At 44.9% G+C, this 14,872-nt stretch overlaps 1 protein-coding gene across 7 annotated transcripts in view; it reads left to right on the top strand.

Moving 5' to 3' along the window:
* Positions 1-368: 368 nt before the first annotated feature.
* The window catches only part of CREB5 (cAMP responsive element binding protein 5), a 508,305-nt gene continuing 493,801 nt past the window's right edge, over positions 369-14,872 (top strand). The window contains exon 1 of one of the 7 annotated variants that reach the window (XM_069088638.1): positions 369-475. Coding sequence is in view for 2 of the 7 variants with exons in the window: in XM_069088637.1 (XP_068944738.1) it covers positions 4,179-4,181 (3 nt within the window). In the remaining 5 variants the exon portion in view is untranslated. Of the gene's footprint in view, positions 476-497; positions 552-585; positions 1,306-2,770; positions 4,182-14,872 lie in introns of those variants that run through there. The other 6 variants (XM_069088640.1, XM_069088644.1, XM_069088641.1 and 3 more) reach the window with 6 other exon arrangements.

Raw genomic sequence — 14,872 nt, 5'->3', positions numbered from 1 at the left:
ATCCCTACTCTGCTCAGCTGAAGCCTAGTTGGCGACGCCACCACGAGTCTATCTCCTGGCCTCCCCCAGAACCCTCTCTGAAATCATAAAGGCTGTTTCCAAGCTGACTCACACCGCTAATGTCAGGGAGTCGCGTCACACTGCGCTGGGCCCTGCAAGCTGTTGCTTGCGCGGCTGGCGGCCGCGGCTTTCCACCGGGTCCCGGGGTCCGCTCGGTAGCCCAGCTGCCTCCCTGGGAGGGGCGGGGATGGGGGTGGGGTCTGGGCGGGCCACGCCCCCTCCTTCTCTCTCTGCCTGTAGGCCTGCCTCCCTCCCTCCCCAGCGGACCGCAATGATTTAGAAGTTCAGGAATCCCACGTGACGTCACCGGGGGGGGTGATGTAATGCACTCTAAATAGACTGTATTGTAATCTTCTCTCAGTCCAACGTGGTTCCTTCACCCAGGCTCCGCTCTTCCCTTCTCTACACTTGTTTGGTAAGTTCCTAAAAATACTGATCGGTCACTTTGGGGTCTTTTGCACTTCGATATTCTCGTGGCACTGGCCTGCCAGGTAAACCAAGTCGCCTGCCTTGTTCGCACAGGCTCAGGGAGAGGAGGGAAACAGAGCTCACAGGGAAAGGTTCTGGGAAGATCTGCGTGTGCGTGTTTCTGAGGGTTATCTGTGTTTGTAAACAATTGGACGATAATGGAGAAGCCTGGCCCCTGGGATCTTATTCTGGTTTCTTGTTGAATCCTTCCGAAACCTCAGTCCAACCCAGTTCACCCTGGCTCACTTCTTGCGCTCCTGGAAGATGGGGGTCAGCGGCTGCGCTGAGATGCTGAGGGGAAGGTGTGTGTGCGTGTGTGTGTCTGGCTAGGTCTTGTGTACGTGTGTATCTCCCTGAATGACAGTTAAGGATCGGGGTTGCGCTTGCCTCCAGAAGCCTGACAAATTGTTGGATCCCCCACCAATGCGGCTGCGGCGGCTAACGTGAACTAGGAGAGAGCCCCAAGTTGGCAACTTCGAAACGATCCCCGGGAATCAGCGCGCGGAGAAAGTTTTCCAATTCCGTAGTGCAGCTGCGGGGCGGCGGTGGGAGCGGATGGCGGAGAGGAGGAGGAGGAGGAGGAGGGAAGAGGGAAGGGGCTCTCACCTGCGGACGGGCAGGCTGGTTACCGCGCGCAGGCTGGGAGCTCTCCTCGGCTGTCTACCAGAATGGCCCTGGCCGCGGCGGCTGACGCTCTCAGGGCGCGGGGCTTGTAGGTTTCACGCGCAAACGTTGTTGCGAAGAGTTTCCTGATCTGTTGCTTTCAGTTACTGCTTGGTAAGTTTGTTGTCAATTTCCAGGCGGGCGCCGGAGACTCCCGGCCGCGCTAGCTTTCGCTCTAGTCCTCTCCCGCGCGGTTCTCACTTGAGGGCTAGATCCTTCCCATCCCTCCCACAGCTGCCGGAGATGACAGTTCCCCGGCAGCAGAGTGGCGGCAGTCCGAGGCTCCGAAGCCCTGTTCCGCAGAAGTTCCGCTATGCTGAATCTCGAAAACTTGAACGAAGTTTCTCAAAGGACCCCGAAGCGAGGGGGAGCGGGGCAGAAGTTTTCTCGCCTTCTTCCTTTACCATGGACCTGTACTCTGGACTGGGGGCAAAGGAGGTTGGAAAGGCTGGTGGTTAACTGTCTCTCCCTCTCTCTTTCGACTTCTTTCCCTGGGCTGCCCCCTAGGAAGCCTATTGTCTGGGGCTCCAGACCTGGTGTCGGCCGGGGGTCGCTTTCGTTCTCAGGTGTCTGCTTCTCTGGGTTTGGTTGTGTGTTGTTTTTCTGCTCTTCTCTCCGTCCTTCCTTCTCTGACATGTGTCAGGGAATAAAGCCTGGATACTGGGCCATTACGTCATTCTGCAGACTAGTAAGTGTGTTTGATTAACAGCCTCTGATACTCAAGGGTTCAGGGGATTTGAAATGCTGACAAAGCAACCCCCCCCCCCAACATTTTATTCTCTAGACCCTTGCCGATTTCTGAGTATAATCCCCCCCCCCCCCATGATTCTTTCCCTGCCTAAAGGCTGTCCCTGAAGAGTGGGTAAGAGCTCTTCTGGTGTGTGTTAGGGGAATACACTACCTGATCAGCTCACAATCTGCCCTTCTCCATTATTTAAGGGAGGCGGGAGTGAGCTTTCATCTCTAGGGCTTATTAAAATATTTAGCGCGGGGGAAATGGAGTACACTCAGAAATCAGAAATTGTTTAGAAGAATGAATAGTGATAACACTGTGTTATCTATTTTTTACTGTCTATGTAGATATACGTATGTGAAATTATATGATTGATATATATATATATAACACATACATAATACATCCCCCCCCCCGACTTATTTGTAAAGAAAGTCTTCCCTGGGACCATTTTCTACAAGAGTTAGGCGTAGGAGGTGGGGGATGGGGGTGTTGGTTGGTTCAGTTTTTAATTGGAAGGCTTCAACATTAGACTATTTCAATCCCAAAGTAAAGGCCATTGAACCCCCGGTACAATACCGTGGAAGTTGGAGGGGAGGGGACTGAAGCAGGAGAGTATCCCTAGTCTTTCCTTTAGGTTTTTCCATTTAAAAAAAGTTTATCTCACTCACCGAAATCTAGGAGAATTCTGTTTGGTCATGCAGATAAAATACTGCATGTGAAACGTTCAAGGAATAAAAGAAAAAAAGTTTTTTTTTTTTGGGGGGGGGGGTTGTGGACGATTTCTGCGCCACCGACGTATTAAAAAAGGCGGGGGAGATGAACAGAGTTGGGTGGGGGGAGAGGGCAGGGGATTTGGGCGCTGGAGGATTCGAAGTTGGTGAAAGCTAAATAAAAAATAATTTATATCCTGTTTGTGGAAATTCCTGGAAGCACACACATGCTCCGATATCAGCAACTCTGCTTCTTTGGCGGGGGTGGGGGACGTGCGTAGAGAAGACGTTTCTGTGAGCTTACATTCATTCAATCCATCCTCGAGTATATATTAAGTACTTACTATGTGCCCGGCTAGTGTTAGTCGGTGGGGCTACAAAAGAAAAAAGGGAATCACTTGGGGTCAGATTGTCAGCATTCACAAGTTTAGTGTGTTTGTGTGTGTGTGTACATATGTAGATGTGTGCATGCACTGTGGATATAGATGGATCAGAAAGAAAATGTATGTGCAAAGCCCAGGTCCTTAGACCCGAAGGAAAACTCCGAGTGCGAGGCAGTGGAGGAAAGTGTGATTAATGATCACTGATTTAGCGATAAGTGATTAGTGGTTTATTCAAACTGTTACCTCTGACCAGAAGCACACATCAGAGGATTAGCAGGCTCTTTAGATGAATGCTCATTAGTGGAAGGGGGAAAGCAGAGATAATAGGCGGGCACACAGGGACAACTTTCGAAGAAAATCATTCCCCCAGTCTTTGGGAATAATAAGCTCTATTAGCGGACAGCCCCTTTAATTTAAAACTTGCTTTTATCTTGTAAATCAAAGTTAGGTGCAGAAGTTCCCCCGATGCTATTATAACCTAAATTTTCCCAGATCCCCGGGACATGGATTATCTCAGTAGCGATACTTCTCCCTCCCCCCTTTTCATTTAAATAAACAATGGACACGCTAAAGCCCCAGAGCCCTGACAGGCGTTTGCAGCAGACCCAGCGCCCAGAGGTGTCCCCCACTTTGCCAGGGCAGAGGGTGAAGCCTCCCCGACGGCTAACTAGGTGGCGCCCTGCTCTCTGGTGTGCTGCCTAGCCCTCGGATCGGGCTCTGTACCAGTAGCTGCTTGCTAGGGGTCCTTCAACGCGTCTGACAAAGTGGATTCTGTGCTGGGCTGGAGGCTCGACAGCTCCACAAGTTGTTAGTCACATTTTCCATGTCAGTTAAATCTGGGGAGTTAAAGACTACTGGAAAAATCCGTCTCATTGCTAGGAGAAACTGTCAGAGAGAAAGGTACCCACGCACAATCTGGGATTTGGCCCCGCCTGCCTAGAGCAGCGGCGAGAGACCAGACCTATCTCTTGCGCACAGATTTTTACGTGAATTCAAGCTTCTCATGGTCTGCAGTTCAGAGAAAGAAGACTCCGCCACGATCTGTGGTTTTCCTCCCACTCTGTTATTGGCGAAAAAAAAGAGCCAAGTGTCTTAGAAAGAAAATCTTCATCTGGTGGTTTAAGGAAACCCTCCCTTGTTCACTTTATTCTCCAGATAATGGTAAGGAAACCATTTCCTTTGGTATTTGGACTTTCATGAAAGGGGCTAATAAGACTTCGATGTCAGTTTCAGGTGAAATGGGTATAATTTTTGCCTCAGTTACCTGTAAAGCTTGTTTTTGCTTGGGGGACGAAACGATGCTGCTTTAGGTAATTAATCGCCTGCTGTTTTTCATGTACTTTGTGCGAAAGGAGGTGTGTACGTGTGTGCGCTTGTGTAGGGGCTGCCTTAGAGCCTAGCTGTCTGCCTTTGAGCTCCGTGAGAAAGCCCTCGCCCGAAGATCTCCGTAAAGCACTTGGGTGAACTTTTGTTAAAAGAAAAAAAAAAACTTCTTTAAAAAACGCGGGAATGGGGAGAAAATATCCACCAAGTCCCAAGAATATATGGAACTTTGTGGACTCCTTGAGGACAGTGCTTTTGGGGATAAGCGGGTCGGGGTAAAGGGACTTCAGGTTTCTCTTTTCCGTTTTAGAATTTACAAAGAAATCTCTCCTGCTTTTGCTAAGAAAAGAATGTGTCCCCTTTCAGCTTCTCCTAACAGCCTGTTGCATTTATTCCAGAGGAGTAATTCTGGGCATTTTCCTGACTCTTCATTGTAGAACCTTAATGGAAAGCTTCTAAGACCAGAGGGGTGCTCGCTAGCACCGTCTCCTTGAAACAGCTTTTCAAGTTCCCATCTATTGAAAAACCACCCGGTCCCATGCCTGATGTCTGATGGGCCGAGCCTTCCATCAGATATACCAAAAATGCTTTGCAAACTTTAAAATGCCATGTAAATGTCGGCTGTTATTGTTATTTTAGTTGTCATTAATAATGGTTTGGTAAAATAACTTCTTGGTAAACCCAGCCTCCATGGCATATATATTCAGATTTTACCTGAAGAGGCCTTTCTTGGAGTCTAGTCGGCTAAAATCAGGCAAGCAGTCTGCTTCTGATTTCCACAGATGGCCTTATGAAGTTGTGATGACTTTCTATCTAAGGCTAATTGGCTCAGGTTTTGTGACAATTTTTTCCTGTACAGATTGTCTCTTCTTCCAGTTTCTAGCTTTTTCTTTTTTAAAAAACTGAAATGGTTTGTCAGCTGTCCAGACCTGCAGAGTCAAATTCAATCAAGAATTGGCCTTCTCGGTCTCTTACTGTCCTCAGTTGGTCCCTGGTTTCCTTGTCTGCCTGTCCTAGAGCTCTCTCTTTCACTGGGTTTATGTCATCATCCCATAATATTTCTTCAACAATTTAGTTACAGCTTCTATTAAACACAGCATTTGATTTGAGACACACGTTGGATCTTGGTTGGTAAACAAATCCCTCAGACTCCCGAGAGGGGGGATGTTGGCTAGACCTGGCTTGTACTCCTTTCTTTGAGACATTAGATTAAAAGTGTGGCCTTGGCGGGGGGGTGAGGGTGCTTTATTATTTTTGTCATCAATTTTGTTGTTGTTTTTCACTTTAAAGTGATGTATTTAGTCACAAAATTAATGTGATCCTGGACAGTGCCTCCTAGCTCTCTGCCCCTTTCTCTGCCTCCAAATTGGATTTCTCTATCAATTTAAGATCTTTTAAGAGGCTGCTTTCTTGGATGGAGATAGAACAATGATCTCAGTCAATTTATTATCTTGTCTGGTTTGACGACCAGCCACATTATGAGAATCTACGGATTCTTTCATAAGTTGGTAGTTAAAAATGCAAATTGGAAACTGTTTCTCCGAATGGTGTTTTGGGCCATAGGAGAACCAAGGTCAACTTGTTGTTGAGGGTCATTTTTGCCTCAGACCTTCCAGTGTATAAAAGACTCACTTGTGGATCTAGTGGACAGACAACAGTTACCAAGGATAATTTTTTTTTGTCTTGCTATTTGTACATGAAACTCGTTTATCCATTTTTTGGGGGGATGGCAGGACCTGATGCATGAACACTGGCACTTTTGGAAATGACATGTGTAACGTTTTCACTGAAGAGTTATATCATTTTGTAATTAGGAAAAAAATTGGCAATTAATTTCTTTTTGGATCCATTAGTAGTCTATTGTTGGGACGCCCAAATCATGAATTTAGCATATGGAGAATGGAAAAAACTTGAGGTTTGAGATAGTCGTACGCAAACGCTGCTTTATAAACAACGAGAGATTTTCCGAGGATTTTGTTGAGGGCTGTAAGATTTGAAAAATAAAACATCTGGAGCTTAGGACAATTTCCTGAGCTTGTAAGATGTTAGACTTGGTTTTTATCTCTGTTGTCTTAAAAAAATAGTTCAGACAAATTTCACACACTTTTTAATATTTTAGAAAATTATTCCTTTCTATATGTATTTACTGAATTTCCACATTGTTACTTGCTAGCCTTGAATTAATGAGTTTTTATTTTGCTTGAAGTGATGTCAAGGTTTAGAAAGAGCTCCTCTCCAGAATCAGGGGGGCCAGGTGTAGTAGGAAAAGCACTGGATTTGCAGTCGGAGGGCCTGGGTTCGATTCCTAACTCTGTCGCTTGCTTTTTGTGGACCTCTTACCTTCTGTGGGCCTTAGTTATGTCCTTTTCACAATGAGGGCATGGAGTGAGATGATCTCTAGGGTGCTGTTGTAAGGCACTAAATCTATGAGTTAGAAGGGAGTAGATAATCTAGCCGAATCTGACCATTTTCCAGATATGTTGGAGTATTTTCCCCAAGTTTCACGTAGCCATGCCAGGATTTGAATTCAGGTGCCCTCTGCCTTCCAAGCCTAGTATTCTTCTCCCAGACCAGAAGAATCACAAGATGACTACAGGGGACCCATGCCTTAGCACATATGCACATGTCAGCAGAATCAGATATCACCTCTGGAAGGAACCCTTAGAGATGACCTCAGCCCCCCCCTTCATTTGACAGAGGAGGAAACTGAGGCCCCGAGAAGTTGAGCACCTGGCTTAAGGCCACACAGCTGGTTAGCATCAGAGCCCAGAGTAGACTCTGGCACTGGCTTTAAAGTCTACTGCTTGTCACCACAAATAAAACCACCTTACTGGGGTTTCATGTACTTTTCAAATCTCTTGGCTTTTGAACTGTAAAAGATGGTACTCAGAAAGTAATTTGGATGATTTCTCCTCTGCTTGAGCTGTAAGGGCCACTTGTGTTTATTTCTCTGTGACTCCAGTAGATTCTTCAAAGTTGGCCTCATTTGGTTGTACCTTAAGATTCCTCTTGCTCCTTGTATTTTGTGTAAATGTCTATGTGTGTGTGTGTGTGTGTGTGTGTGTGTGTGTGTGAGATGAAGGTAGTGATAACTCACATTTACATTGTGCTTTGGCTCATAACATTTCAAACTCCCTCAGTATTGCTGGCAGATAAGGCATTGTCCAGTATTAGCAACCCCATTTTACAAATGAGGAAACCAAGGCTCATCAAATTTGTTGTTGTTAGGTAGCTAGGTGGCACAGTGGATAGAGTGCCTGACTTGGAGTCAGGAAGACTCATCTTACTGAATTCAAATCTGATCTCAGACATGTATTAACTTTTGTGACCTTGGGCAACTCCTTCACCCTATTTTCCTCAGTTTCCTCATCTGTAAAATGAACTGGAGGAGGAAATGGGAAACCATTCCAGTATCTTTGCCAAGAAAACCCCTCAAATGGAACCACAGAGAGTCAGACAGGACTGAAAAACAACTGAACTGAAACTAGCAGACTTGGTCTTGGGACTTGAAACCCAGACCTTGTGACCCCAGATACAACTGCGTGTTTGGTTATACTACACTAATTACTAGTTCTAAGATTTGGCTGATGATTTACCAGGGATAATAGAGATTCTAAGCTAAGAAACTGATCTTCTTTTCCTTCCAAAGACAGGACTGAGAGATGTTATTTCATTAGTGATTTTACAAAAAAAAAAAAGCTATTTTTCTCCTTCTTGACCATAGTGGGGATGGCCTCCTTCTGAAATAATGGACTGCCCCCTCCCCAGTCCCCACTTCTGCCTTGACCTCGAGGACTTGTTTATAAGGGTCTAGAAGTCCATTTGACTAATGTGGGGAATGAATGGCGCTTGGAGGTTCCAGGATTCCACATCATGATGCTCTCTGAGATCTGTCTGGCAAACATTTATGCATCCCAATTAATTAAAAGTCCTTAACCAAGAAGACTCCAAATTCCAATAAATGTGCTGGAGGCTGAAGTTCAGACTGGCCAGTATCTGGAACAGGCCACTCTCAATCCAACAACCCTACAGCCAAGAATCCTTCCACTTGGCTTGTCCTCAAATCCTTTAACTCGATGGGTCATCTCCTTTGTGATTCTTTTCTCAAAAAGTTTTGCCTTCTAAGGCCCAGACCTGTTTTCATTCTTCACTTTCAAACACACCAAAATTTGTGCTATTTCCTTGTTTGAATGATCCAAGATTAGCTGGGTGGGGACTTTTCTTCTACCATGTTGCTTCAAGACCATATACTAAAGGCTCAGAGATTTAGACCTGGCAGGGCCCTCAGTGGTTATCCAAGCCCTTGATTTTACAGATGAGGAAACTGAGGCCCAGAGAGAGCAAATGATTTGCTAGAAATCACTCAAGTAGTAAATGGAAGACCTGGGTCTTCTAAAAAATGCTAGTACTCTTTCCATTCTCTGATTCTTATAATCTCTAATCTTCTTATCTCCCAGTGCTGAACCTGGTGATAAACCTTAAGAGACCGATGAAATCCCAGCTCAGTCACTTACCCTCAGGGCCCTTGGCTGGGCTGGTCCTTGGATGTCCCTGGGTCAGTGTGGAACCTTTTAGCTGGGCAGGAGAACTAGGGTTTGTGGTCTGCTGCTGCAGTATGATACAACTGGCAGTTAACCTTACTAAGCAGTCTGCAGCACTGAATTAAGTCAAATGTATGTACACAATTACAGTTACCCAGGAGCTCCCTCCTCTTAGAACAAAACAAAAACTAATTTCGACCTGAATTCTTTGAGAAATATAAAGTTTCTGCTGAATTCCTGTTCACTTTCTTAGCGAAGATTTCATTAGGTGAATGATCAAGAGGAAGTGTGGATGTTGTATGCATGTGGCTCAGAGCTTGGACTTGTATTCAGAAAGAACCGTGTTCCAGTTGTGCCTCAGACATCTACTTTTGAGCTGTGTGACCTTGTGCAAGCCCCTTTCCTCTCTTGAATCTGTGTCCTTATCTTTGCACATAGCAGGCTTAATAAATTCTTCATTCATCTGTAAAAAGGATGGGTCGAACCCTTTTATTAATTGATCAATGGATCAATATCAATCAATCAACATTTTTTATTAAGCACCTGCTATGTACTCTTAAAGCTTTAAATCTTGATGCACAATTATTTTATATTTACCTTTTCTATCACTTTACTAATCCTCAAAACAATATTTTACCTACTTAAATAGTGGGGCCCTATATGGAGGAAATGTCTGTATATTAGGGAAAAGCTCAGCCCTTGACTGTGCCTCAGTTTCTCCATCTGTTGAATAAGGTGGTTTGCCTAGATGACCACTAAGGTTTCCTCCAGTTCTAGATGTATGATTCTATCCAGGTCCTACAGTCTATGATGTAAAGCATAGCTCACAGGGCACTGGGCACTGGGCATTGATTCTGAAGTTCAGTCTCACTAGGACACTCAGGTGTGAACAGAAACAGCCAGGAGGTCCCCATGAAGTCACAAGAGGATCCAGGACCACGGTGACTCCTTGAAACAAATCAAAAACCTCCCAATCAGTCTCCACAAGGAACCTTGTGAACTGAGTCAGGATCCAGCAGTACACTCAGCCTCTGCTTGGACGTGGCCACAGAGGAGGCTCCCCCGTTGAAGCCCAGTGTAGTAACAGTGGAATGGGCCAGGATTGGAGCGGTGCCCTCCAAAACGGCTTTCAAGTTCTCTGTGTCCTTTCCTTCTGTTTTCTCAATACTAACATTTCCCTGGATCTGCTTTTTAAAACACCCACTCCAGCTGCTCAGCATTCCCCAGTAGTCTGGTGGAAATGACTAGCCAGCTTGGATATGGTGATGGTGCATGAAAAGTGTAGACACCTGGGTCCAAAGAGAGCATTCCTGAAGCTGGAGACTGGTCTTGAGAGGGTCCTTCCTTAAGTGACTTAAACTTATACAACAGTGTGGTAGAAAGGGAGTCCAGAGACCTTGGTCCCATGTGTGAGTCCTGGCTCTCCCACCAACCAACTGTTGGACCTCAGATAAGTCACTTAAATACTTTGTGCCTCAGTTTCCTCACTTGTAGAGTGAAGATAAGGTTGGGAAGTAGATCATATCTAGAATTCCTTCCAGCTCTAAGATTCTAGGATTTCACCCCAAAATGGGGATGATACACACACACACTCTCCGTCTCTCCCTCTCTCCTCTCTGTTTCTATCTTCTCTGTCTCTGTCTTTCTCTGTTTCTCCCTTCTCTGTCTCTGTTTCTCTCTTCTTTGTCTTTGTCTCTTTCTCCTCTCTCTGTTTCTCTCTTCTCTCTGTCTCTCTCCTCTGTCTCTCTTCTCTCTCTGTTTCTCTTCTCTTTGTCTCTGTCTCTCCTCTCTGTTTCTCTCTGTTTCTGTTTCTCTCCTCTCTTCTCTCTCTCCTCTCCCAGTTTCTCTCTTTCCCAAGGAAGGCATAAGAATAAAGACTCTAGAGAGAATCTCCAAAGACAAAAACTAAATGTGTGTGGAATCAAGCAATGCCAATGTTCAATGCCCAGAGAGCCTTCAGCTTCAGCTCGCTTCTGCCCAGCGTACATTGTAGATCACCATGCGCTAGGCATTGAGGATACAAAGACCTACCTGCCCCAATCCCTGCCAGCAAGGTGCTGACAATCCAGGGGATTCTGTGGGAAGGGAAAGCGGGACAGGTTTCAGGTGGGGTGTAGGCAGGCCTTGCAGTATCATAGAAGTGGGATCTGGGTGCTCTAAAAGGCTGCTTCTGACTTAAATGCACTGTTCAGTGGCTGACAAAAATGTGCCCTCTCTCTAATCATATCAGCTGTGGTCAGCTATTGGCAAGGCATGCATGGCAGCTGTACACCTATCCAGGCTTATGGAGGGAACGATTTAAGGAAGGATTCATTGTTTCCTTGGGGTTGGCTTTAGCTGTGTGTTTCCTTGGGCCACTGAAAAGAGAATTTGATTTCCCTTTGGCATTGACTGGTGGAAAAAGAGCTAGAGTTCGAGCTCATGGACCTGGGTTTGGTGCTTAGTACCCAGGGGACCTTGTCACTTGAAATCTTTTCTTTTCTTTGGGCCTCAGTTTCATCACCTGCAAAATAAGAATGCAGCAGAGGACCTCTGGGGCTCAGTCCAGCTCCCAGCCTATAATGCTACAGTCTGCATTGCCTTGAACAAATCACACCCCCTCCATGGGTCTCAGTCTCCTCCTTTACAATATGAGGAATCAGAATGATTCCTAAGGTGTCACTTCAGTGTCTAAAATCATGCTCTTTATTTCTGGCTGCACTTGCTTCCTTTCCCCATCTCAATGGTAAACCTCTAGATTCACGGGCTGCATTCTTGAAAAGATGACATTAGCCCATCTATTTCCCAGGGCTCAATGATGTTTGCCTAGCTGCTGGCTAGTGTGGGCATTTGTCAAGCCTGCAGAACCCCCCAGGATGAACATGAAAGATGAGGCTTTTCAAACCTCTTGCTGGTTGTTTTGTAGAGCAAACAAGCTGCAGTGTTTGTCACAAGTGAGGAAAGACTTTGCTAATAGGCCCTTGTGACTTCATGTTGTGAATGACTCTGCATTCCCGCACTGGTGAGTCACTTCTCCCTGACCCTCTCCATGGCTGCACAGCCATCCATCCACTACCCAACCCAATATATGCATCTGACCATTGGCTTCTGTACTGAAGTCAAAGAGGTTTGATTCAGACACAGCATCCCTGGATAGGAAAACTTCTCAAATGAGATAATATTTGTAAAACATTTAGCACAGAGCCTGGCACGTAGTAGGTGTTCGATACGTGCTATGTCATCATCATCAGCATTGGCATCATTATATTTTAATTCCCTAGCACTGAAGTGACATCTTAGGAGTTTAAGAAATGCTCACTGATTGATTGGTGATAGACTATTGATTGGTCGGTAATTATTATTCCCATTTTACAGACAATAAAACTGAGGAATTGAGAATCCAATTATGAAAATTTTCACCAAGCACCTGATATCAGGTAGCTTTTAATGTGAAGAGGAGAGATGTGAATGAATAACTAGTCCAGAGCAGGCCAGTTAAGTAGGGCAAAGGAACATGACTTTGGAGCTGGAAGGGGTTTTAGAGGCCACCTAGCTGGTCTGACTCCTTCCTTTTACAGATGAAATTGAGGCTCAGAGTTCATGACATACCTCAGACCACACAGGTAGGAAGTGGCAGAGCTGGGATTTGAACCCAGCTCCAAGTTCCATGCTTCTCCCATGGCACCATGCTGACAATGAAGCATTCCAGGTGGAAGGAATAAAAGCTCAATCCAGGTTCATGGAATGACAAACAGTCCAGTTTGATTAGAAAAATGTAAAAAAAATGGAAAAGTGGAAAGTAAGGCTCAAAAAGAACCCAGTGGACCCAGATCATGGTGGGCCTTAAACTCCAGGGTAATGAAATTGGATTTTTATTCTTTAATGGGAAGTCACTGAAGGTCTTTGAGCAGAGAAGTGGCCCCATCAGAATTATGCCTTAAGAAGCTTACTCTTAAGTGACTTGGATTAAACAAGTGGCCCAAGTAAGCAGAAAGCCCAGATTGTTGATGCTTTGTGCTGCAGGCACTGATGTCTTGGTGACTTCCAGACTGCACCTTTCCATTTGCATCTACTAAATTTTTGTCCTTTCTGTTCACAGATAAAGTTCTTCCTGCCAATGATTACCAAAGGGGCAAGGGACGGGAAAGCCCTGGCACAGAATTTGACTCCTGCTAGTATTTATGCCTACGGCATTCCATGCACTTTCTTATTGCTCTGTGGCTCTGTCTCATGTGAATTTCTGAACTGCTACAGGATAGAAAACAGAATTGGGGGCAACCAGATGGTGCCAGAGGGCACAGAATGCCAGGCCTGAAGTTGGGAAGACTCATCTTCCTGAGTTCAAATCTGGCCTCAGACACTACTATCTGTGTGACCCTGGGCAAGTCACTTCACCCTGTTCACCTCAGTTTTCTCGTCTGTAAAATGGTCTGGAGAAGGAAATGGCAAACCATTCCAGTATCTCTGCCAAGAAAACCCCAAATGGGTGACAGAGAGTAAGACATGATTGAAACGACTAAACAACAAAATGTGAATAATAGCACTTACACCCCAGGCTTGTTGTGAGCGGCAAATAAGATAATAATTGCAAAGTGCTTCCTTAGCACAGTGCTTGGCCCGTAGTATGTAAATGTTAACTGTTACTAGTAGTAACTAATATTTGTCAGTAACTAATTGTTGTTAGTACTATATTATCAGTGCTGTAGTAGCAGTTATAGTAGTATTAGTAGTACTATTAGTAGTACTTTTAATACTAGTACTTTAGTAGTAGTAGTAGAAATAGTAGCAGCAGTGGTGGTCTATAAGCGCCTTGAGAACAGGCTTCCTTTATATCCACAGCATTTTGCACAGTGCCTGTCGCATAGGTGGTGCTTAATAAATGCTTGCTGACCAAGTGAAAGAAGGGCCTCTGAGAAGTGCTCGCTGGTAGGGGTATTAATTTCTTGTTTTTGACAATTTTTTTTAATAATGGATTGGACAAATGTCGGCAACCACGAACATTTCCATATATTAAAGTAAAAAGAAAAAGAGATTGTATATGAAACCTTAAACCTCCACAAAACTTTTTTAAAAAGAATATGTTAAATTCACAGTGACAGTACTCACATTGCCCCTGCTTCTCTCTCTCTCTCCCTTTATGTACTTACTTTCTGTTCTCTTCTGTGTATTTTTAAAAATATTTCATTGATATTCTTCTTCCTCCTTTTCCTCCTTCTCCTCCTTTTCTTCCTCCTCTTTCTTATTTTCTTCTTCTGTCTCTGTCTCCATCTTTTTCTATCTCTCTGTCTCTGTTTCTCTGTGTCTCTCTCTCTTTGTCTCTCTGTCTCTGTGTCTCTGTCTCTGTCTCTGTCTCTCCCTCTCTCTCCATCTCTAGCTCTATGACTGTCTGCTTAGTTCCTCTCTTAACCCCATAAAAGCCTTCCCTTGCAACAAATAAGTAGTTGAGCAAAACCAATTCACACATTGATCAGGTCTGAATGTCTCTTTCTGAATCAAAAGCCCACCATCTTTCTACCAAGAGGTCAGAGGTAATCTTTTGTTTTCAGCACTACGAAAATGTCATGGGCACCCCTCTTTCAGCCGAGTACAAATTCTTTGAGGACAGTGACTCTTCATTTGGACTTTGTAGCCCTGTGCCTTGTGGCTCTTAATTAGTGCTTGTTGCACAGGGTTGGATTGGATGCTGGGGGACTTCTTTCCAGACTTCCAGAGAGCAGGGTGAGGAATAATTCTTTGCCAACAGTACACAAAGGAACAGACTGAAGTGAAAACCCTCTCTCTTCCAGGAATCAGAGGAAAGGACTTTTATCTAGGGCACACAAAGAGAAGACAGATTCTTGACTTTGGCCATGGTGTCTGGACCCCCATAGACATGGCTGTATAGTTCACTTTCTGCCAAGAGATCTTTTTGTTCTCTGAATATCCAGGTATTGCCTTCCTACAAAGCCAGTAGGCCCTGAGCTTTTCTGTAACACAGTTTAAAAATCTGGTATGACTAGGCCACTTTCC

The sequence above is a fragment of the Petaurus breviceps genome, unplaced genomic scaffold (assembly GCF_028583685.1).
Source record: "Petaurus breviceps papuanus isolate PSGF00001 unplaced genomic scaffold, PetGlider_PUasm1.0 185, whole genome shotgun sequence".
Lineage (NCBI taxonomy): Eukaryota > Metazoa > Chordata > Mammalia > Diprotodontia > Petauridae > Petaurus > Petaurus breviceps.
This window is presented reverse-complemented; position numbering and strand designations above follow the sequence as displayed.